Source organism: Balaenoptera borealis (genome assembly GCF_965194805.1).
Source record: "Balaenoptera borealis genome assembly, chromosome: 21".
NCBI classification, from domain to species: Eukaryota; Metazoa; Chordata; class Mammalia; order Artiodactyla; family Balaenopteridae; genus Balaenoptera; species Balaenoptera borealis.
The window spans coordinates 19,734,667-19,760,630 of NC_138880.1; the positions used below are offsets into that span (position 1 = coordinate 19,734,667).

General features: G+C 41.8%; 1 protein-coding gene across 1 annotated transcript in view; it reads right to left on the bottom strand.

Annotated features, from left to right (window-relative positions):
- MTMR7 (myotubularin related protein 7) overlaps positions 1–25,964 on the bottom strand; it is a 102,200-nt gene that overhangs the window by 52,511 nt on the left and 23,725 nt on the right. The window contains 2 exon segments of the mRNA XM_082374788.1: positions 3,267–3,429; positions 4,645–4,767. Coding sequence (XP_082230914.1) covers positions 3,267–3,429; positions 4,645–4,767 — 286 coding nt within the window.

The following is a 25,964-nucleotide window of genomic DNA, read 5'->3' on the forward strand; positions in this document are numbered from 1 at the left end:
CTCTACATGCCCTAATGAATTCAGGCAACTGAAAATAAACGTAGTTGAAAAACCATTTAAAGAAGGGTGAGAAGATAACACAGCTATTAATTGGATTTTGCATATTAAAAAAAAATGAGAACTTTCTTGTCTATTTTGAACAAACAAGTGCTCGAATTAAATGTCAGGATTGTGGAAGTTAACACTTAGGAATAAAGGGCTACTGGACCCAGAGATTAGTATCATCAATAAAAAGGAAATTGTTACTGTAAAAATTGCTTGAGTGGCACTTAGATAAGAACAGTAAAAAGTTAAATTAAGCAAATTAGACTATATCAATCCTGAGTTTTTTTTTTTTTTTAATAAATTTATTTATTTATTTTTGGCTGTGTTGGGTCTTCGTTTCTGTGCGAGAGCTTTCTCTAGTTGCGGCAAGCGGGGGCCACTCTTCATCGCGGTGCACGGGCCTCTCACTATCGCGGCCTCTCTTGTTGCGGAGCACAGGCTCCAGACGCACAGGCTCAGTAGTTGTGGCTCACGGGCTTAGTTGCTCTGCGACATGTGGGATCTTCCCAGACCAGGGCTCGAACCCGTGTCCCCTGCATTGGCAGGCAGATTCTTAACCACTGCACCACCAGGGAAGCCCAATCCTGAGATTTTTAAAAATCATAGTAAACATGCTGAAGAATTAGGGACTAAGATGGGCTGAAAAAATACTGCAATTTAATAAAAAATGGGAAAATAAACAAAAGAGATGGCTTAAATATTAAAGGGCCCAAGAACATTACAAAGGAAAAGATAATTGATAACAAAAAAATAAATAGCAGGAGGCTAATTAGAGGGAGGAGAAAAGAAAGAACATGGGAAAAATGGAAGCCCTCTGAGAAACAGGGGTCTTCAAATCAGAAAAATGTATAACCTTATTAGTACATCAGATCTACAGCATTAATTTATTTTCTCATTTGGTCCACAGCCCTATTTTAACTTATTTCTTTATGAAGAATTAAAGAGCTTACTGGATTTGGCTACGTTATTTTTTTGCTGGGATCTTTCAGAGTCCATGACCAAATTCTGACCAATCTGAATTCATATGAAAGACAAACCAATAAAATCTAGACAAATTTTTTAGTCATTTGATTTACCCTTATCCCAGAAATCGTAATTCAGTGAAGACAGACTCTCAAGAGCTTTGAAGCTATCTCCTTCATAGGCCTTGACTGAAATGGACTCCCAAACATTTCTTCTTTTGTTAAAAAAAAAAAAGTGTCCTCTATAGGACCTTAGCTGTGCCCATAAGGGGAGGTGAAAACACATGATTTGTGTTGGTGACCAACCACAATAACCCCAGAGATGGATATTGTGTTGCTGGAATTCAAAGTCATTTCCCCACCAAACACACACACACACACACACACACACACACACACACACACACAGACACACCCCTCTTCTGAAATACCTTGAGGAGTGCAAAGGTGTAATTTGTAAAAGGTCCTGGGATGGTCTGAGAAGCCACCCCACCCCTGGTGGAAACTCCCTCCACCTTGCCTCACCTCCACCCAGATTCAACACCCTGCTTCCAAGGTGACAGGCTGTAATATGCCCTAATTTTAGCACTGCCTTTAGCATTAAACTGTGAAGCTGCTTGGATTCTATTTCCTCTTTCCATACTTATTAAAGTACTATGTTTTATGTAAACCGGCATTTCTAATTCCAATGTTTCACGATGCTGGCGGCTTTTAAAAAAATCTTCTACGGTAATGGCTTTAATTCAATTAATGACTATAATTTCTTTCTTTGGTCTCTGGCTACAGCTAATACTGAACTCCCAAAACTTCATCTTTAAGAAAAAGTGTATATTTTTAAAAGCAGGGGAACACAGTGATGTTCCTCCCTGGGGACCCTCGCAATGTGAATCTGGGCACTCACTGTCATCTGGGGCCAGAGCCCTCACCGCCACTGTGATCTGCTCTTCCAGTGCCTCAGCCCTTTCCCAGTTCTCTGGGCTATTCCTAATTCCCATTAATCCGGTCAGAGCACATTTATCACCCGGTACATCCATTAATCAGTGACACAGAAACTGCTGGCGCGCAATTCCCCTCGCATTCTCTGCTGCATGCAACCTCACGTACATCTTCCCAGAACTTCTGTTCCAATTATAGTGCGCCCTCCAAAAAGTTCAACTGCTTTTCTGGCTAACTCGGCAGTTCTTTTCAACACACTGAGATGAAAAAGCCTCAACGGGCTGACGTGAAAGGGGAGCAAAGTCAAGACAAAATGATCAGATTCTGACATTCCCATCACGTAACTTCAGCTCTTAGCTCTCAACAGACAATACAGTCGTATCATAAGAATCTGAGGACCCAACCAAATGCTCTGAAGAATTTACAATCAAACTTCTTGTCCTGAATCAAAAAGCATTTAGTAAAGTAACTATAAGCGCACGTCCTATCTCCCTTATTAATGACTTCTGGGTAAACACTACCATGGATGTTACTGTTACACAAATGACCTCCTTTCACTGTATACTTCCAAGACACTGAACAAAGGAACCCCACAGTTTACACAAGCCACATACACAAGAAACACCTGTGTAGATTTTCATACATTTATAGCATAGTAAGCTATAAATTTCTTAGACTTAAAGCATAATAAGCTGTAATTCTAAAGACCCTAAAATGAGGGATATATAACCAGAGAGTAACTGATAGCATATATTTTTCAAATCAGCCATTCTTCCCACAACACTTAAGGAGGTTTTGTTTAGGTGAATCAACATATACATACCCCGGACATTCACTGATGCTAACAAAGGTCTAGTTATGCCAACCTTGGGAAATACATATTAATATCAAAAAGCAACAGAAACCAAACCTTAAAAGCCCCCAAATAGGGAAAACTGCACTAGACCTGTTTGATATCAATGTTTTCCACACAAAACAATTTGTGGGTTTTGTCTTAGGGCTCAGTCAAGGTGGCTTGACTACCACAGTATCAGAAGGGCATACTTTGGGATGATTTCACCCCGAAAGTGAAGCACAACTATAACCCCCTCCAAGATAAAAACTACGAATAATGAAAGAAGCTCATAGAGTAAGTAACTCAGACAGAGGCCGCCCCCCTCAAAAGACAAGGAACTCTATCAGTCAGATTTCTTGGCCTCATCTGAAGGCTGGGATAATTCCTAAAGTACTGTAATTATGAAGTATTCTCCATATTTCTTCAACACAATCTGTGAATGTCTTAAGAGTGGGTCCCACGCTGAATGCCGAGCCGCTCTGCCCTACCTGGCCTTGCAAGGCGGAGGAGAGAGATGTAAACGTCATGGCAGTCCCTTTCCTGAGGGATGACGAGCTGTAAGAGCTGAAAGTTCTTGCAGCGAACGAGCAGAGGACACCCGGTAGCCGTTGTCGCCTGTTTCTCGATGGTGGAAATCTGACTGTGAAGAATCTACCACCAAAAGTTAATGTGGGTAAACTAAGCACAAATAACAGATACACAGGACAAAAAGTAACACAGATCTCTGAGCCACACACATAGACAAGAAACACTTCCTGACCTTCAGCTGGCTTGCACTCAGATGACAAGAACCTACGTGTTTGGGGTAAGAGCCAACTGTCTGAATTTATCATTTTATTTTTCAATGCCAAGCTTTCTGATATCCAAGCTAATTATATGAAGCAAACTATTCGGCATACAATTCTGCACAGGTCCAGGTAAGGGAACATTTGGGCCGTCAAATGTTGAAATGCACTGAGTAGCTAAAATTAAATAAGGTCATGAGAAGTTAGTAAAATAAGCCTTGCAATCAACAAAAGTTAGAGACAGCTCCGCTGGGAGGTGCCACCATGCTCCTTAATTCCACATGGAATGCTCTCAAGTTCAACAGCAACGTGAGATTGTTGTTCTCGAAGCTCTTGGTGGTCAGGCAGGCTGCAGAAGAGATTTATTTGAAAGGAAATCATGCTGAAGTGCTCTGGCGTTTCAGGAGGGTCTCTCTCTGCTCAGCCCTCAGTGGCAACACTTCATTCTTTAAATTCCTCTCCACTAAGTAGTGCCTGTCACCTTCTGCTGAAAAGATAAAGTCTACAGACTACAGAAAAGGCAAAATCTACCACTCAGGGACTCTGGTTCTGGTCATAATGTCATGGTTGGGTGGCTATATAAAATAAGAACTATCTAATGGTCTCATTATTATGTAGCAGAAATACCTGATGATGGGACTGTTCCCTAGATTTTTTTTTCTTTTTTAAATTATGAGAAAACTGCAGACAACATAATAAAATGACTAAATGGCCTGCATTACAGGAGGCTACAAATAAAGTGGATTGCAAATAAAGCACTGTGTAGATGCTGTATCTGGTACACTAACATTACTGAATCTCTACTTGACAGCTGTGACACGCAGCACTTATAGCTCTGGCTATTTCTATGTCTATCTTTGATGATGTTCAAATAATTAGTGCTTAAAATGAGTAAACAGATCAAGTGGATGTGACCCTTTACAGAAAAAAGGAAAAACCCACGTTCCAAGAAGAGTCCTCTGAACACCCAAACGCCAAATCCCACCCTCCTCACCCTGAGGACAAACAAAAAAATAGAGGGTCAAAACTTGTTACTTAAAACAATGGAAAACACATAAAGCCAACAATAAGGAATGCATACCCATGTTTCTTTCCTTGTGTCAGGTGCATTTTCCACAAATATGACATGAGTAGCCGTCAAATACAAAGTACCAAGGGCTGCCTTTTTAGAAGATATTCCATCTACCAAGCGGACATTTTCAACCTAGAGAAATCAATGTGACAGGGTTATAGTAGAGCAAAAAAGCTATTCACAAAAAACAATCAGTAAGTAATCTCGAACTTAATCCAAATATGATTTTGAAAATTCTCCCAATAATAAAAACCAAAACTTGCCCTCTTAATTAGATCTCACAATGATTCTGTATATCAAAAGATAAAAATTCACCAATTCCTTAAATATAACCTTAAATGTACCACAAAAGAGTTATAGACCCTATTTTTTTTTTAAGATCTTTATTGGAGTATAATTGCTTTACAATGTTGTGTTAGTTTGTGTTGTTTAACAAAGTGAATCAGCTATATATATACATATATCCCCATATCCCCTCCCTCTTGCATCTCTCTCCCCCCCTCCCTATCCCACCCCTCTAGGTGGTCACAAAGCACCGAGCTGATCTCCCTGTGCTATGCGGCTGCTTCCCACTAGCTATCTATTCTACATTTGGTAGTGTATATATGTCCATGCCACTCTCTCACTTCGTCCCAGCTTACCCTTCCCCCTCCCCATGTACAGATCCTATTCTTTAAGAATACCCTTTCTGTGTTTTAAATAGGTCAACATTTTTACTTCACTGTAATTATGTAATTTTAAGGCAGGAAGCATACGCATGAAAGTTGAGTTTACACATTAACTATATATGAATCACATTCTATTAAAAAAATAATGTATTTTCCTATGTGTTTCTCAGTTGTAGAAATGGCCCCAAGGTTATCTGCTTCCATATAAACTAGTAGGAGCAAAAAGTATCAGAAGATGTTCTGCATGCTTACCAAGAAAATCTACCAAATTAAGATGCTAATATTTATAATAAAATCTTTCTAATAAATGGAATTCTCACCCCTGAGCTAAAATTCAAACTGCTACAGGAGACTTCTGGAAACAACTTTTATCAAGCATACATCTCTGAAATGTAGAGTAATTTCAAGAATATGTGCATTGGGATCATTTCAATATGAAATGTAAAGGAAATGACAGGACAGTTTCTACAGGGCAAACGAAAAAAGCAGCAACGACGACTCCAATAAGGCAGAGCCACCCCAAACACTCGATGAACATTCTAGTAAGGATGGCAGTGCTTAGCAATGCTACTTACTACTGCCAAGGATCAACCGTCTACAAAAAGACACTGGCTCAACCCTCATCCCTCAAATCAGGATGGTGACTTGCTTCCATGAGGCAGCTGAGAGACGAGTGAATCATATGTGCTCCATTCTTTAGTCTAACATAGAAGCTGTTGTGCTGATGCAGTTGGAGAGCCCAAGGCTTCTCAACCGCTCCAGGAAGCCCTGCGGGGACAGCTGACTGAATGGACACCCCTCAGGATCGTCAGGACGACTCCAAGGGCAAACATCACTCCACACATTCCACTGCCTCAGTTTCCTCTGAGCCCTTAGAACCAAACCAGCCTTCTGGGAATAGTACTTGAGGGTCTTGTCCCACTTCTTCCCAATTTCCAGGGATCTAATGAGGCAAATAACGAATTAGGTATTTACTATATTTGGGGGGCATACAATTTATGCGGGGGGTGGCTGCATCATTCCTGAGGCCTTGTGAATGTCTATGTGTATCAAGAATGGTTATTCAACAGCAGTGTTCTTACCCTACCAGCTTATGGTTTTAAAAAAATACTTCTTTTGTTACTACAGTGCTCCACATTCTTTCACATGGTTATTCATCAGTCTGTCTCTTTCATAAACGGTCCTCACATCATTGGTTTACTTTCATACCAGGTGGTCATCATTTCTTATGCATTCATGAAAACTGTTTATATAGTAAGGATAGTAGCCTATGGCTTAATTTTTATTTGTATGTTTTATAACTGCCTCTTTACCAAACTCTTTTACTAGTTCTAATAATTTTTTCACTAAAGTCTCTTGGATGTTCTGAGTAGACAGGAATATTTTCTGTAATAATTTATCTCTTCCTTTCCAATATTTATATCTTCATTCCCCTTGTTTAATGGCATTCACTAGAACCTGCAAAATAACAGTAAATAACAGTGGTAACAACACTCTTGTGTTGCTTTTCATTGGTTTAATAACAGTTTTATTGAGACAGAATTCAGATACCATACAATTCATCCATTAAAAGTATACGACTCAATGCTTTTTAGTATATTCACAGCATTGTGTAGATCATTGTGCAACCACTACTACGGTCAATGTTAAAGCATTTTCATCACCCGAGAAGGAAACCCTGTTCCCAGTAGCAGTCAGCCCTCTTTCCCCACTAACCGCCTCAGCACTAGGCAACCATCAATCTACTTTCTGTCTCTATGGATTTGCCTATTCTGGACATTTCATATGAACTGAATCGTACAGTCTGTTGTACTCTGTGACTGGTTTATTTCACTTAGCATCATGTTTTCAATCCGTGTTTCAATCGAAGTTCATCCATTTGTAGAATGTGTCAGTACTTCATTTATTTTTACTGTCAAAAATATTCCATTATATGGATATACCACATTTTTATTTATCTGTCAGTTGATGGACATTAGGGTTGTTTCTACCTTTTGGTTATTATTATTTTTTTTTAATTTATTTATTTATTTATTTATTTATTTATTTATTTTTGGCGGTGTTGGGTCTTCGCTTCTGTGCGAGGGCTTCCTCTAGTTGCGGCAAGCGGGGACCACTCTTCATCGCGGTGCGCGGGCCTCTCACCATCGCGGCCTCTCGTTGCGGAGCACAGGCTCCAAATGCGCAGGCTCAGTAGTTGTGGCTCACGGGCCTAGTTGCTCTGCGGCATGTGGGATCTTCCCAGATCAGAGCTCGAACCCGTGTCCCCTGCATTGGCAGGCAGATTGTCAACCACTGTGCCACCAGGGAAGCCGTGGTTATTATTAATAATGCTGCTATGAACATTCTTATACAAGTTTTTTCTCATACAAGTTTTTATGACGACATACGTTGGGTGTATATATACCTAGGAGTGGAATTGTGCCGGTTCATATGTAACTCTTTGTTTAACCTTTTGAGGAACTCCCAGACTATTTTCCAAATTCAAAGTGGTTGTACCATTTTACATTCCCACCACCAATCTATAAGGGTTCTAATTTCTCCATGTCTTTGCTAACACTTGTTAAATAATTTCTTTTTTTTGATCATAGCCATCCTAGTAGGTATGAGATAGTATCTTGTGACTTTTAGTTGCATTTCCCTAATGGTTAATGGTTAACATCTTTTCATGTGCACATCTGTTTTTAATGGGAACACTTCCTATATTTCACCCTTGAGTTTGATGTTGATTTTTTTAAAAATCACATAGTGGAAGTGACCTACTCCTAGTTTAATAAGAGTTTTGATTTTTGAAAATGAGGAATGAACATCATGCCTTTTAAATATATATTTGGATGAATATTTACTTTTTTATTTTAGTCCTGTGCTATTAATAATAGTAATAGATTTCTTAATCCTTAAAGAAGTCTTGGATCTTGGTATATGACCAACTTGGAATCGGTGTGTTAATGTTTCAATATTCCTTATATTTTATCTGCTATAATTGTTTTATTCTTGTTTTCCTTTTTGGTTTCTTTGCATCTATGCTTTTAAGAAATCATCACAGTTAAAATTACATAAATTAATTAGGAAGCTTTCAACATACAAATTATTTAGTATTTGAAACAAATATGGGCACTTCTTTATACAGAAACAATACTTTAATAATTCATTCAATTTTTTGTGCAATTATAGATCTGTTCAATGTTTCTATTTTTTACTAAATCTCATTTTGACATCTATTTTCTTTTCAAATTATCTTCTTATTGCCGATTTTCAAATTCTTTACAATCTTTTAATTCTTGTCTGTGGGTAAATCCCTCTCTCCTTACCCCTTCTCTCATTCCTAATATTGTGAACTATGTTCTTATTTCTTTGTGATTAGATATGCATATGTTTTTCTTCTAAGTAACAGGTCTTGGATTTATCAACTTAATTTTTCTCTTTTCCAATCGTTACTTTCTGCTTGTGTTTGTTAATAAATGTTTTAACATGCTTTCCTTGAGTATATCATGTGGTTTTTGTTTCTTTGTTCATTTTAATTTTTTTTATAATTTTTTTTTTTCTTTTTGGCTGTGCCGTGAGGCATGTGGGATCTTAGTTCTCCGACCAGGGATCAAACCTGCGTCCCCTGCCATGGAAGCGTGGAGTCTTAACCACTGGACCACCAGGGAAGTCCCTCTTTGCTCATTTTTAAATTCTTGGGTTTAATCGCTCATCAATTTTCATTCTTTTTGATTAATAACAAGCTTTAAGTCCAATCATTTTCCTCCAGGTAAATCTTTGGCTGCATCTTAAGAGTTTTGTTTGCAATATTATCATTCTTATTACTTTCTAGATAGTTTATAACGGCAGTTTTTATTTCTTCTTTGACCCAAGAGTTTTTAAAGAGAATATTTTTCAATTCCCACACGATCGGATTATGGTATTTAAATTTTTGTCATTAAACATTCTATTTTGAAGTGACTATGAGAAAGATATCATGGAAGAGACTGTGGGAGGAGAAAAGCAAGGGGATATATTATTTTTAGGACATTTCTATGGGGAAAAACTCATTTGCATGCTGAAATGTGCCTAGCTAAATTAACCAGAGGTCCAGGGTTGATATACCAATTAAAAATATCTAAAAGCAGAATGTAAATAATTTTCTCTGCACTTAGAACCAATGAAACAAAACTTTATTAGGGTAACCACATTGAACATAAGATAGTATTCTGAAGCCAAAGTATTTAGTATGAATTATTCTCCCTATAGAAGTGAAGAAAGCTATACCACTTAGATTATTTTTAGAAAACCTCAGTGGAACAGAACAAGGTTTGCAGATGGTGGTAGGTTAGAACACTTAATGAGATTTTTCCATGTCTTTTTGTTAACTTTGGATGCTGCTGCAGGAAAATTACATTTCAAGATCTGGCGATCGTTCTCACAGGTCTCACAGCTGTCAAAAGTAATGCTGAAGGAGAGGGAGGGAAAAAATAAAAAACAATGAGGGAAACACCAACAGCATGATTTCCCAGTGATGTAATAAAAGAAATGAGTAATAAAAATTAAAATCCCGTTATCTGAGAAATTCTGTGAAGATGGGGAGCACTGTGCAGGGACCACCACGTGGTTTACACTAAGGCAGCCAGAACATTCTTGACTGTGATGCTAGAGTCAGTCAATTCTAGAAAAAATGAAATAAATCTCAAGAGTTTGGGTGCCATCATGAAGACCCATTGGTTCCATAACTCTGCTTCACTGTCGGGCTAACTTAATTCTACCTCATCTGCACATGTAATAAACCATATGGTAATAAGGCTTCTTTCATACTTGGAGAGATAATGACTCTTAGGAAACCACCAGCTTTTTTTTTTTTTTTTAATTTATTTTATTTATTTATTTTTGGCTGCGTTGGGTCTTCGTTGCTGCGCACAGGCTTTCTCTAGTTGTGGCGAGTGGGGCTACTCTTCGTTGCGGTGTGTGGGTTTCTCATTGCAGTGGCTTCTCTTGTTGTGGAGCACAGGCTCCAGGCTCGCGGGCTTCTGTAGTTGTGGCATGCGGGTTCAGGAGTTGTGGTGCACGGGCTTAGTTGTTCCATGGCATGTGGGATCTTCCTGCACCAGGGCTTGAACCCGTGTCCCCTGCATTGGCAGGTGGATTCTTAACCAGTACACCACCAGGGAAGCCCAGGAAATCACCAGCTTCTTAAGACAAAGTTATTGCAATTCATTTGCATGTTCCTGGGAACACCACGCTTAAGACACACTTGGCATTCATGCTCTGCAAATGGCAATTCATCTATGCAAAAGATATTACACTATTATCATTAACTCTTGAGTGTACATTTTTCACTTTCTGACATTTCCAAAAATGGAATGTATCTTATGATTAATGTGGTAAGAAGCCACTGTGGCATTTAACTGGCAGTACTTTTTTTTCTTTGCGGTAAATAAAATCTCAGTGCATCTTACAGTCACTGATGTCTTAGGTTTGCTGAAATGCAGTTAAGTTTTTAGTCACTGGCATATAAATTATATTTGAAATCATGGAACTGAAAGAGGTTACCTCGGGAGAGCATGCAGAGTGACAAGAGGAAAGATCTGAGGGCATCCAACATTTAAAGCTCTGAGGGAAGAGGAGGAGTCAGAAAAGCAAACCTGGAGGAATGGCCAGTTAGGAGGAAAATCCGGAGAGCGTGCTGTCAGGGGAGAGGGTGCAGAGGGAGTGGTTTAAAAGGAGAATGTTTATGCCGAATGCTGCTGAGAAATCAAGTAAGGCAAGAACTGTAAAATGCCCTTTGGACTCAGCAACACGGAAGATGCAGAAGGGGTCATGGGAGCCCTGGGGTCAGAAGCCATAAGACAACGGCTGGAGGAGTGAACTCATCAGAGCTGAGAAAGTGGAGATTCTACTCTTTGTGGAAGTGAGGGCAGAAGCCAGAGCTGGGAACCTGACCACTCGAACTCCATCCCGGAGCAGCAAAAGACCAAAGCATGCAAAGAGCTTTCCAGAAGCAACAGGCACGTCAAGACAAAGAAGCCTACGAGCGTTGCCAACCAGGGGGCGTCTCACACTGTGATGCACACAGGAAATAAAATAACTCCCATTCGGAGGAAACCGTGAGAAACATGTTTTAAAGGATTAGAAAAAGGAGATGAGGAACACTGGGTAAGGATGTGTTTATCCTGCTTGTACTGAAGTCTCCCCAGTCCTACAAAGCTTCTCCTCCAGCTTTTAAAACTGGTCTTTTTAAAAATTAAGAAACATGCTTATTTATGCAATGTTTAAAGATTCAGAAATACAGAAGAAGGAAAGAAAATCACCCTAGTCCCATAATTGAAACACAAGCACCTGGACTTCCCTGGGCGCAGTGGTTAAGAATCCGCCTGCCAATGCAGGGGACACGGGTTCGATCCCTGGTCCAGGAAGATCCCACGTGCCGCGGAACAACTAAGCCTGTAGGCCACAACTACTGAGCCTGCACTCTAGAGCCCGTGAGCCGCAACTACTGAGCCCACGTGCCACAGCACCTGAAGCCCACGCGCCTAGAGCCCGTGCTCTGCAACAAGAGAAGCCACCGCAATGAGAAGCCCACTCACCACGACGAAGACCCAACTCAGTCAAAAATAAATAAATAAAATAAATTTTTTAAAAAACCACAAGCACTGTGAATCTTTTGGTGTATTTTAGAAAATACGTATATCTTATTTTAAGCATTTTTTGATTACGTGGCAAAGTGCCAGGGGAAAGAAACCCAGGGATGGGGAGGAAAAATCTAATCTCTGCCTTTGCTTTACTGAACTTTTCTTTTGCCCCAAATCTTCAGGAGGGTAGGCTGTATACCGTACTGCCTTGATGGGTTGGACAAGGGCTGTGTAATTAAGTAAGAGGCGGGTTTAATACAACACAGCTGAGTCATGGACCAGAGGTGCCTAATGGATGGTGAAACAATCTATAACCTGAACTAATTCAGTGGGATCAGATTATGCTAGAGGAGACTGTGAAAATGCAAACATCCGAGGGAACCAGCAGAAATTCTGGGAAGAGCTTTGGAATTCTGAAGGGAATAGAATGGAGGTGTTCAAAATACTACCAACATGGCATGGGTCAGGCCAATCCCAGCCGTCAGTTGCCTTATGTAAAAATTACCAAAATAATAATAATAAAAACAACAATTAAACATTTTTGGAGAACTTACTCTCTGCCATGCACTGTGCTGTCACTGCATATCTGACCTCAGTTAATCCCCACAATAACCCCATGAGTTAGGTCCTCACATAATCCTCATTTCACTGCTATGTTTAGAGACCGACAAATCTTCCCAGGTCACACAAGCAGTACATGGGAAGGCTCAGCTTGGAGCTAAGGTCTATCCAGCTCCAAAGGTCAAGCTCATAGGTCACCGAGGCTGTGGACTCTGGTGAATGCCTATGAGGTCATTCTAGTTCTGTTACCCAAAATTAATATGTTTAGGATAACCAGTTAACAATTATTTTAAGCAACTTTATACATGAAATTAGTATTTGAAAACAGAATGCTGGTATTTCCCTGGTGGCGTAGTGGTTAAGAGTCCGCCTGCCAATGCAGGGGACACAGATTCGAGCCCTGGTCTGGGAAGATCCCACATGCTGCGGAGCAACTAAGCCTGTGCGCCACAACTACTGAGCCTGCGCTCTAGAGCCCGTGACCCATAACTACTGAGCCCAGGTGCCACAACTACTGAACCCTACGCGCCTAGAGCCCATGCTCCACAACAAGAGAAGCCACCGCAATGAGAAGCCTGCGCACCACAACGAAGAGTAGCCCCCGCTTGCCGCAACTAGAGAAAGCCTGTGCACAGCAACAAAGACCCAACGCAGCCAAAAATTAATTAATTAATTAATTAATTTTAAAAAAAAACAATGATTTAGGAGAAAATTATATTGTAAAACTATATTCACAAACCACTATGGGAACATTCTTTGAGATAAACCCAAAGACAAAAGGCCTGGGAATGGGCTACGGGAACCCGAATGTTGGCACGAGGAGACGTTCAGGATTCTCAGAACTGAAAGAAAGAACAGTAAACATCCAATTCCACTCAACAAAATGCCTTTGTGTAGCACGGTGTTAGGTTCTGGGAAGAACAAAAGGCTGAATAGGATGGAGTCTTTGTCCATCCTGAAGAATCTTACAGATTCAATGGAGAAGGCTGTGCCCCAGTTTAATAGCCTTTTCATTCCCATCCCTGCTCTGCTGAGGTTAGATTGAGGGAAAAAACGCTTTCATCAGCTTTTCTAGGCCGAGGCTGAAAAGCCTCAGTGAAAACACGGGGCCCCTCCACGGCACTGCCAGGCCTGAAACAGGACACAAGTACGGCTGGGTCCTTCCCCCATCCATCACAGGGAGACACAGCCTCTCCTCAGCCATTCTCCACTGCACCACCTTCTAATTTCAATCTAAATAGAACAGAAGTCTTTACTTCCTACCCTGCAGGTTGCATACTGGACTACTGAACATTTTGGGATTCTAGAATCATCTCTGACTATCTGGAAAAGAAAAGCTGCTCTGTAGGACAGGGAGTCCGAAGTGCAGTGTAGGGTTACCTTTTAATGAAAGAAAGGGAAATGAACGGCACTGACCACCGGTTTTGCTTGGGCTGAAGATGAGTCCTCTAACCCGTGTAAAGTAGGCTGAGGGTCACGGCCAGGCATCCGGGGGAAGAGATCCAGAGGCTGCCGAACAGGGAGAAATCAAAATGTCTGCAGCGGCCAAAACCGAAGACAAGTTTATGTTCTAATCTAAGAAAAGCAACTAGATAAATAGTTTGTCGTGCTAAATTTGGTATCATGACATTTTCTAAGTCCAGCAACATGAAAAGTAAAATATTTGTCTGCGAGTCAGGAGGCCTCGACTCTGGTTCTGGTTCTGGTTTTGAAAGGGAACCGTTGGGTGCAGGCAGCTGAGCGACTCTGTCTGGGTTCTGACTCCTGAAAAGGACCTACAGGTATTTAGTGCCTTCCCACACTTGCACAGGTTAACTCAGAGGTGCTTCAGAGAGACGTTAGAAAACCCAGAAAACAGCAGTTGTGAAAATACGCACGATAATGACTCAATACTAAATCTCAAGAAATTTAGCCCCTCGGTACTGCGGTTGGCCAACAAAGCTCTCGCGACTTCCCAAGGAAAGGAAGCACCAGCCTCGGCCACGGCAGATGCCACAACACTCTCTGAAAGTGGCCCAGGGGCCGCACTGCAGCCCAGTGTTCGGGGCCCAACGGAGAGAAGCCCCCGAGGACAGAGCCCGGCCTCAGGAGTCCACAGTCTTGGGTACGGAGGCTGTGCTGGCTTCAAGCAGCGCCCACTACCTGCTCACTCACTCACTAGCTGCTCAGAATCACCATCAGGCCAATCCAGGACTTTTCCAGAAAAGCTGAAGGTAAAGAAGGAAGCACCGTTGAGGAAGATTCCTCTCAACTTCTCCCTTGAGCAGAAGGGACGAAAGAAGGAAGGGTAATAATAACAACAACAACACTCACATTAACTGAGCAACCGCTGAGTGCCAGGTATTGTACTAAGTGTTGTCTGCACACTATTTCTAACCCTGGCTGAAAACTAGACAGAGTGGTCCCACTGAGCAAATGATAAAATACACATGCAGCCTGTAGTCCTACTGCCCAAGGCCCCTCAGCTAGAAAGCGGCAGAGCCAGATTTCAGACCAGAAGTGTCTGACACCCACACCCGTTCCCTAGATGTGCCCCCATACTTTACCCCCTCGGTCCAAGCTTAACGTTGTAAATCCTCCATTTTCCCTAAGATTTCAATGACAGAGTTACACGGTTAACACGTAAAAAGTTCTGACTAAAGCTAAAGCACTGATAACTCGGTGTAGAGCATTAAGTTAAAATGGCCACGTTAACGCCGTCGTTCACTTCACTGGTCTGGAGGGGTGCATGCCCGCCACGGTACTGAGGTGGTCTGGAAAGCCTGGCTCCCACATGGTCCCAGGACCAGCTGGCTAGAGTCATGACAGCTGCTCTGGCCTGTTTCACGTCATAAGGTGCCATGACCTTCTGGCAGCAGGAGAACCATGTCAGCAATCAAGGTGCACTTCTCACCAGCCACGCATCAATTACAGAAATGCTTCATTTATGGTAGGTGTCCCTGTGGCACTAAGTAGGATTATTTTTTTAATAAATTTATTTATTTTATTTATTTATTTTTGGCTGCATCGGGTCTTCGTTGCTGCGCGCGGGCTTTCTCTCATTGCGGCGACCGGGGGCTACTCTTCGTTGCGGTGCATGGGCTTCTCGTTGCAGTGGCTTCTCTTGTGGAGCACAGGCTCTAGGCGCACGGGCTTCAGTAGTTGTGGCACGAGGGCTCAGTAGCTGTGGCTTGTGGGCTTAGTTGTTCCGTGGCATGTGGGATCTTCCCGGACCAGGGATCGAACCCGTGTCCCCTGCATTGGCAGGTGGATTCTTAACCAATGCGCCACCAGGGAAGGCCAAGTAGGATGTTTTAAGTTTGAACGCAGAGCTCCTGGACAATGAATGATTCCACCTGCGAGTAACTACACGTGTGAGAGAGAAAGAGAAAAGCCGTCCATCTCTGTAGTTATGAATAAACAGTAATTACTGACAAACAAGTTCATAACAGAGACTTCAGAGATTTCATTCTTGCTCCCACTGAATGCTCACCTCGTGTCTGTGATTCCATTTCCCCTGTTACAGTAGTGGTACCGACAGAGTTTGCAAAAAAGACGGGCTACTCAGTGATAGTTGCAGAATATTTTGACATAGATAAAGAAAAAAATGAAGCAATAAAACATTCTTCAGACCACTTGGAATTGTCATAATCTCTTATAATAGGGAAAAAAAGCATCTAATTTTTCCAATTTAAAAAGAAGTACTTTCAATACTGTATTGTATATTTGAAAGTTGCTAAGTGAGTATATCTTAAAAATTCCCATCACAAGAAAAAAACTGTTAACTATATGAGGTGATGAGTGCTAACACTGTGGTAATCATTTTGCAATATACACATATATCAAATCATTATACTGCATACCTTAAACCAATACAATGTTCTATGTCAATTATATCTCAATAAAACTGGAAAAATAAAATCACATGGTAGGCACTTCCCTGGCGGTCCAGCAGTTAAGACTTCGCCTTCCAATGCAGGGGGTGTGGTTGGATCCCTGATCGGGGAGCTAAGATCCCACGTGCCTCACAGCCAAAAAATCAAAACATAAAACAGACGCAATATTGTAACAAATTCAATAAAGACTTTAAAAATGATCCACATCAAAAAAATAAAATAAAATCACATGGTAAAATGTCATATAATAGACTGGTTTGCAAAAAAATTTTTAATTAAAGAAATTAAGAGATACACGTTTTTCCTAGTTGCATAAAGTTGCTTGAACTCATAAAAGGGGGTAGTCAGGGACTTCCCTGGTGGCGCAGTGGTTAAGAATCCGCCTGCCAATGCAGGGGACATGGGTTTGAGCCCTGGTCCGGGAAGATCCCACATACCGTGGAGCAACTAAGCCCGTGAGCCACAACTACTGAGCCCTCGCGCCAACTACCGAAGCCCACGCGCCTAGAGCCCGTGCTCCGCAACAAGAGAAGCCACCGCCATGAGAAGCCTGCGCACCGCAACGAAGAGTAGCCCCTGCTCGCCGCAACTAGAGAAAGCCCACACACAGCAACGAAGACCCAACGCAGCCAAAAATAAGTAAATAAATAAATTTATTTAAAAAAAAACGGGGGTAGTCAGGAAGCTTCAGGAGTTTTCTAATCCAGCCGTTTGGTAGAAAAATCAGAAACACCAATCCTTCTCCCAAAAGGCAGATTTAATCTGTTTAAAACTATAAAACTAATGAAAGTCTTTTCCCAGGACCATTTTATTCAGAGGTCAGATATTGGAGAAGAAATGAGGGAAAGGCAAAAATCACAAAGCGCAATCCAAGAAAATATATGGCATGTAACCAGAAGAAATACTTAAGACATCCTGCCCTTCATAAAATTTATAAAATATCTTTGACATAACACAGAGAGAGATGGGGGTAGGATACGTACATTCAGACTGCATGAAAATAATCCTATTTTCAAGCTGCCTGAAAAATTAAGTCTTTTAAAAATGTATCCCGCTATGAAGCCAAATTATTCTCTAAAACTTAGTCAATACAGTCAGATATACTACAAAGCAAGGCACCTATTAAAAATCCCTGAGACGGCTGCCACCCATCAGTTTAACCTTTGTTAATGTAATTAATTTATTAATTCATGTTATTAATTTGTTGAGTATCTATTCTGTGCCAGGGACCCAGACCAGTTACCCAAAGACTCCTAATTAGTTAACACTGCCCGCAGATTATCTGACTCCACCTGTCAGGACTCTTCCAGGAGCAAGAGACAGAAGTCTCAACTTCATATGGCTGCAGCCAAAAGGGATTTTAATGAAGCATTTAACCGTAACGATCAGACTGGCCAGGGATTCAAAGCCCCCAGCGCCCCCCCATCTCTCGGCAGGGGCCCCTCCCTCTCTGCTGGCTCTCGGCTCTCTGCTCACGACGGCTCCAGAAACCCAGCCTCACCGGATGCGTTCCCCGCAGCCCATGCTGCCTCGCTGCATTTCACTGGGTCCTACGCGTACACTTAAGCCAGTCACAGTGGTCACAGGAGTGACCTGATGAGTGGCCCGGTGTGAGCCACACAAAAGCACACGAACTGTGGGCAGAGCAGGCGTGGGCCCTCAGGGCGCCCAGGAGAATGCACGGCGAGCAGCCAGAGCCCGGCGCACGGCTACCACGCCCTCTGTCCCCAGCTTGTCATCCTACTTCACGCCTTTGTCCCATCACTCGCTGTTCAAAGCCTCAGTGCTCCCAGTACTACTGATCAGGGCCTCCCACAGCCTGGCAGCACCTTACCTTTTCAGCAGGTTCCTCTTTTAATACCCCAAACCATCGCCAAAATCATATAATAGAGGCCACTGATTATTCTCCAAAGACATACTGAGCTACCAGAATCTGCGCATGCACAGATAACCCCCATTCTGCGGCTTCCTCCGGCAGCCTCTACTAGCCTACAGAGCCCGCCTCTTCAATCTTACCCCTCAAGCACCAACTTCTGTCCGGACAGAGCCAGTATCAGGCAGGTTAACTGAAGTAGGAGGGTTCAGATCTGGAAAGACTAAAACCCAGTTTGAAACAGACTCAAAATCCAAGGAGTGTAGACTCACCCATGGGTAGCTATTGGTAGAAAAGTTCATTCCGGTAATCTTGATCTAATTTTCAAAAGTAAGAGGTAAAAGAATGAATGGGTTTATCCAGAATATTCTGTTATGCTAGTTGCACAAAAGGACAATGAAAATAAAGATTCTGAATTGTATGCATGTTATAAGGATGTTTAGTGTGTCAGCTTTCAAAGTGAAGAATCTACATATTTCCCCAATTGGCTGGAAAATTTAAGACCTTTCTCCACACAAGAAATAGGTACTTGACACACTTATTTCTACAGATCTACAAATCTCCAAATAATTCCCATAAATAAGGTTATACTCTGAAAAATATAAGTTGTGGGAAATTTGCTTTTAAAAGAAGAAAAAAGTCAGTCAACTTTCCTATATAGAAAAGGATGTTTTGGGGAATCCCCTGGTGGTCCAGTGGTTAGGACTCGGCACTTTCACTGCATGTCCAGGTTCGATCTCTGGTTGGGGAACTAAGATCCCACAAGCCGCGTGACACGGCCAAAATTAAAAAATTTTTTTGTTTTAAAAAAATAAAAAGAAAAGGATATTTTTATCCAGCTTAAGCCAAGGTAAAGGAAATGTCTTGATGATTTCAGATAGCCCTGAATGCCTATAAATGGGCACAATGTTGAGTTCCATCTACCTATACAATTGTTAAAACAGTTGATTTGGGACTTCCCTGGTGGCGCAGTGGTTAAGAATCCACCTGCCAATGCAGGGGGACACGGGTTCGAGCCCTGGTCCGGGAAGATCCCACATGCTATGAAGCAACTAAGCCCGTGCGCCACAACTACTGAGCCTGCGCTCTTGAGCCTGCAAGCCACAACTACTGAGCCCATGTGCCACAATTACTGAAGCCCGCGCGCCTAGAGCCCGTGCACCGCAACGAAGAGCAGCCCCCACTCACCAAAACTAGAGAAAGCCCGCGCACAGCAACGAAGACCCAGTGCAACCAAAGATAAATAAATAAACAAATAAATAAATAAAACAGTTGATTTGACTGACATTCAACTAAATTTTAAAAATTCCCTGAGGGGGATAATAAAGCTAAAATAGTAAGTGACACAGACCTATAGCTACTTAAGAAATGAGATTGCTAGCAATTCTTGGAAAAGACAGAGAAAAGAAAAGGGAGCCCATTTTTGCTCAGGGGAAACTATAAACGTTATGCCAGCAGCCAAGCTCATAAATAAAGTCAGGCACTTGAGAGATTTGCACAGGGCCCATATAATTTATTTTGGTAGGATGACCCTGGATGTGTAGGCTTAAAAGAACATGCGCTGTTGAACAAGAGGACAGTCTCAGGATTTATTTCAACATCACCTTAAAATAACCTCAACCAAAAATACCATTTTCAACAAGCATAAATAAGAGAAAAAGAGGAAGAAAGAGATTAAGAGAAAAATAAATGAAGAACAGATGCTGGGCCCATTGTGACTCAAAGAATAAACCTATGGAACAACCTATTAAAGATAGCTGGCTTAAAAACAATAGTCATTTTGAAAAATAAAATAAGATTGGGGGAATAAGACCTAGCTAGGAAGCAATATAGAAAGCAAAGGCTTATTTTATGACGATGATTTTCCTCTAAAAATATTTCTAAAATTCTAAAACGCTTCTGAAGTTGACATATTTTTGACAAAGGCACCGCTAGCAAAGGACTAAACCATCTACTTATATAGCTCTTTGGAAACTATGGAAAACCAGTTTTCCAAGGGCAAACTGTGCCAAATGGAACTCATTGTTCGTCCAAAGAGAGCAGACAGCCTGGGCACAGAGAGAGCCGAGTGGTATACACCCCTGCCCCTCCCACCATCTCCTGGCAAGTGTCGGTGCCAGAGGGCGAAGGGGTACAGCCTGCCCACGTGGGCACGGCCAGTTTCCAGCCCATTTACACATTCCCATGCCTCACCCCGGGCTCCGAGCCCCCAAGGACAAACGCTATAATCGGCACCACATTTCCCCCTTTCTCATCTTACAGGACACCCCTTGGGAGCCCATCATTCCCATTCTGGGAAGTGAGTTTACAGCAGAATGGCGTGCAGACACAAAGAGGTGGAAGCCTCTTCTGAGGCCCAATTAGAAAGACTGCACAACTGCCCCGTCACACAGAGCTCTGAGGTCCCCAGGAGCATGAGGACGTCACTCACCCAGCACAGCGTGTCCCCTCCAGCCTAACACCCAAGACCCGCCTCCTCAGTACTGCCTCTCTGTGACCATCTCAGTCCACAGAGATCATCCTCTCTGTGACTGGGAATTGCTGTGGCACTTCTGGTCATTACTATTTGAATTGCTGTGGCACTTCTGGTCAATACTATTTATTTCCCATTTATTCTACACTGCCTCATTACATGCTATTTTTACTGAACCATTCTAATTGTTTCCCAGAATGCATATTCTCAAGGAAGGTTCTTTTATTTCCAATATTCCCTGCAACACCATGAACAATGCAGGCCCACACTTACATTAGAACTGTGGGAAGAAGGAAAAAGGAGATGCAGTCCTTGGCTTACTGGCATCCTGAAATGATGGACCATTACAATGACATCAGAGCAACACTGCAACCCCTCGATGAGAGGCTCCTTGAGGACGGGCACACTATGTGTTTTTCATCTTTGTGCCCTAATGCTTAGCACACGCATGTCCAGTGACTGAAAGTTAACAGCACTATGGTAAAAACAAAGCATGTGAGGGCTTATAGGTAGATTCAGGTATGATTAACCAGGAATGCTCTATTATTGAATTTGAATTTTCAGACAAGGTAAGTAATATTCAGTGATGGAAGATGTTGCAAGGACAAGAAACAAGGAATAAAGACAAACAAAAAAACAAAACAAAACACCAAACTTCATCTGCGAAGGTGAAAACTAAGTGCCGGGCTTCCCTGCTGGCACAGTGGTTGAGAATCCGCCTGCCAATGCAGGGGACACGCGTTCGAGCCCTGGTCCAGGAGGATTCCACATGCCGCGGAGCAACTAGGCCCGTGAGCCACAATTACTGAGCCTGCGCGTCTGGAGCCTGTGCTCCGCAACAAGAGAGGCCGCGATAGTGAGAGGCCCGCGCACCGCGATGAAGAGTGGCCCCCGCTCGCCGCAACTAGAGAAAGCCCTCGCACAGAAATGAAGACCCAACACAGCCAAAAATAAATAAAGTGTAAAAATTTTTAAAAAAATAAAGTGCAACACTTTATAAAAAAAAAAAATAAGACAGATGTTAACTAGACTTACTGTGATCATTTTACAATGTATACAAATATTGAATCGCTATGTTGTATACCTGAAACTAATAATATGGCTATATGTCTCTTACTCCTCAATTAAAAATTTTTTCAAAAAAAAAAAAAAAGAAGAAGAAAGAAGGCTGTTGGAAGATAGTGAAGCTTGGACCCAGTCACATTAAACCATTTCCTTGATTCCTTCATTCAAGGAATCTTCACCGTGCACCTTTACTCTGTGCCAGGCACAGGGTGTTCTGGACGCTGCGGCTACAGCGGTGGACAAGACAAAGTCACTGCCCACAGGGAGCTTGCATTGATCGGGGGGGCAAGGGAACAGGCAATGACAAATAAGCAAGCAAAGCAAACAAACAAACATATACGCACGGCAGAAGGTGCCAGGGAGGAAACGGAGGCAAGATAAGCAGTTGCGTGGGGAGGGGCATCAGCATGTCCAGGGACTTCCTCTCCTATAAAATGACTGGACATTTCAGTAGAGACCAAAGGAAGTGAGAGAGACGGCCACAAGGAAATCTGGGAGAACAGCATTCCGGGCAAAAGGAACCACTGCAAGACCTTGAGCAGGAAGATCTTTGAATAATTCAAGGGGTTATAAAGAGGTGGGACGTCTGGACCAGAGCTGGTGTACAGTGGGGACGAGTTGCCACAGGCAGCCGGGGCCATCTGTGAGGCCTTCCAAGAGGATGCTAGGACACTGCCTTTCACTCTGAGTGGGCTGAGAAGCCCACCCTGGAAGGTTTACAGGGGAAGAAAGGTAGCAGGATTTGGCAGATAAACCTTCTAAAAGTGGACGATTTTCCAAGGTCTTGGCTTACTGTGATTACATCTATATTGCAATATTGGAATATTTTTTGTTTGCTTGATTCTTCCCTACAACGTAAGTTGCATCACAGGTTCCACTAAGGAGCCTGTCTTGTTCACCACTGGATGGATCTCCAAGGCCTACAGCAGCACCTGGCCTACAGAAAGCACTCAAGGAAGAGCTGCTGAAGGTCCAAGTGAAAGAATACACGCACGAAGAGGGTCTTTGAATCGATCCGCTTAGCTCAAGAAGGCAGAACCCCTTTGGTAAACCACCACTACTCATGCAGGCTGAGCAGCTCACTTCCATGTGGAAGTCAACTCCACCTTGAACACTCGAAATAATCTGTGCTTTGCTACATGCCCTGAGGAATGAAACTTTCCTTTTAGAGCTTGGCAGTAAATTTCTTTCTCCGGGAATCTGTGATAAACAGTGTTTTAATACACGAAAAAGAGGAGAAAAGTAAACACACGATTTTCATAAAGTTGTCACAGCCTGCCACAAAACGTTAAGTGGGGTTATTTTTAAACTATTTTAAATGGCTGAGGGAGGAAGGGCTGGGCCTGTGTCCTGGGAAGTACTTTAACTCCCAAAGGCTTCAACTAGCTGCCCACTAGCTGTCCACCAGGGGAAAGGGCACCAGAAGAAAATAGTTTACACTGTTCCTGGCCTAAGAAATATGGTACAAAATGAGCTTCTCGGCCTCCCTCTGAGTGCACCAGAAGAATACAACACGGAACCATCACACGGGACAGAGTCCCGGAACCCTGGGTGTGTGGTCAAGAGGTTTAATTTCATGCATACTTCACAGCTTGTCCCGTTCAGAATGGAAAAACCAATAAAAATAAACTTTAAATAAGGATGAGAAAATACATGCACATCTGTTCTGTGAAAACAAGCATTCCAGACACTGTGTGCCTGTGGAGATATGACAGAAGTGATAACTAAACCAAATCAGTCAATAATGTGAGTTCAAGCGAGAAATGTTGAAACTCACGAATAAATAAATAAATGTCCAAAGTGGACATATGTAGGAGGTTACACGTTCATGTCTTGATCATTCCTCACAAGCATTCAAATATTTCAAGGTATATAATGTCTTAATGGTATCCCTTTTGAAAGCTTTAATGCAGACACCAATGTTACCATGTTACTTTCATCCACTAAAAGAGAAAAAAAAAAAATCAGAGTGTTTTCTCAGTTTCTTCCCCACACATCCACTCCAAAAAGACTCTCCCTCTGGAATCCTGGACCATGTCACTGAGGCTTCTTCTCCAGGGAAGGGAGGCCACAACAGAGGCTTCCTGAGCAAAACTTGACACCTTACCTAAAATTCACGCGTTTGATGAAATTAACTTTTTATGAAAGAAAAATATGCTCTCAAGTATGGGTGTGAATTAGAGTTGGGTGACAGGAAGGGACTCTTTGTAGAGTGCCTTCAGAGGAAAAACTAGTCAACCCCACTGTAACGTGAGGAAGTGGATGAGTAAATCAAATGAAATGTCTGGATAAAGAAAAAAATTTTTATTCTCAAATTTCATAGAAGTTCTTCCAGCATACAAACCGGTGACCACCTCCTTTTGCAATGATGATGATAATAAAATTAAGAAAAACAGCTGAAGTTTACTAAATGTCACATTATTAAGTGTTTTAAATGTATTCTCTTGTTTAGTCTCCTAATGAGTTACAGATGAGAAAATCAAGGCTTTGGGAGACCTCAAGTGACTCATTCAAGATCACATACGTTGCTACAGTAATCAAGATTGTGTGGTACTAATTAAGGATAAATATGGAGATCAAAGGAATAGAACTGAGAGGCCGGTAAGAAACCCAGGCATCTACGGTCCGTGCAACTATAGTGAATTAATTTTCCACAAGGTTGTGGAGATAATTAAAGGGTATAAGATAAGTCCTTCAATAAACGATGCTGGGACAACTGGAATCCCATATGCAAAAGAATGAATGCAGACCACTATCTCACACCATATACAAAAATTAACTCAAAATGGATCAAAGACCTACACAGTGAAAATCTTTGTGATCTTGGATTAGGCGATGGTTTCTTAGATATAGCACCTAATGTACAAGCAACCAAAGAAAAAACAGATAAATTGGACTTCATCACAGTTAAAAACTTTTGTGCTTCTAAGAACAATAAGAAAATGAAAAAAAGACCCACAGAATGGAAGCAAATATCTGCAAGTCATATATCTGAGAAAGATCTGGTATTCAGAATATACAAAGACTTACAACTCAACAATAAAAATATAGATGGCACGTATGCTTTTTTTTTTTGGCCACATGGCACAAGGCATGCAGGATCTTAGCTCCCCAGCCAGGGATCGAACCCATGCCCCCCGCAGTGGAAGTGTGGAGTCTTAACCACTGGACCACAAAGGAGGTCCCTTACAGATGGCACAATTAAAAATGAACAAAGACCTATAATATAACACAGAAGAAAATCTTGATGATCGTGGGTTTGGCAATGGCTTTTTAAATACAACAGCAAAAGCGTGATCTACAAAAGAAAGAACTGATTAGCTAGACTTAATTAAAATTAAAAACTTCTGCTTTGCAAAATACAGTCAAAAAAATGAAAAGACAAGCCACAGATTGGGAGAAAACATTTGCAAAAGACATTTCTGATAAAAACAACTCAATTAAAAAATGAGCCAAAGACCTTAACAGACACCTCACCAAAAACATACAGATGGCAAAATGAGCATACGCTCTATATCATGTGTCATCAGGGAAATGCAAATTAAAACAACAATGATTTACCACTACACACTGACAAGAACAGCTAAAATCCAAACACTGACAACACCAAATGCTGACAAGGATGTGAAGCAACTGGAACTCTCTCATTCATTGCTGGTGGGAGTACAAAATGGTACAGTCGCTTTGGAAGTAAGTTTGGCAGCTTCTTACAAAACTAAACACACTCTTAGTATGTAATCCAGCAATTACTTTCATTGGGATTTATTCAAAGGAGCTGAAAACTTGTACACAAGTGTCTATAACAGCTTTATTCCTAATTGCCAAAACTTGGAAGCAACTAAGATGTCCTTCAGTAAGTGAGTGAATAAATTCTGATACATCCACACAATGGCATATTATTCAGCACTAAAGAGAAATGAGCTATCAAGCCATGAAAAGATATGGAGGAAACTTAAATGCATATTTTAAGTGAAAGAAGCCAATCTGAAAAGCCTACCTAATGTATGATTTCAACCATATGACATTCTGAAAAAGATAAAATTATGGAGACACAAAAATAACAGAGGTTGCCAAGGGTTGGGAAGGGAGGGACAGATAGGTGGGACACGGAGGATTTTTAGGGCAGTGAAGCTATTCTGGATGATATTACATTGAGGGATACATGTCATTATAAATCTGTGCAAACCCACAGAATGTACAACACCAAGA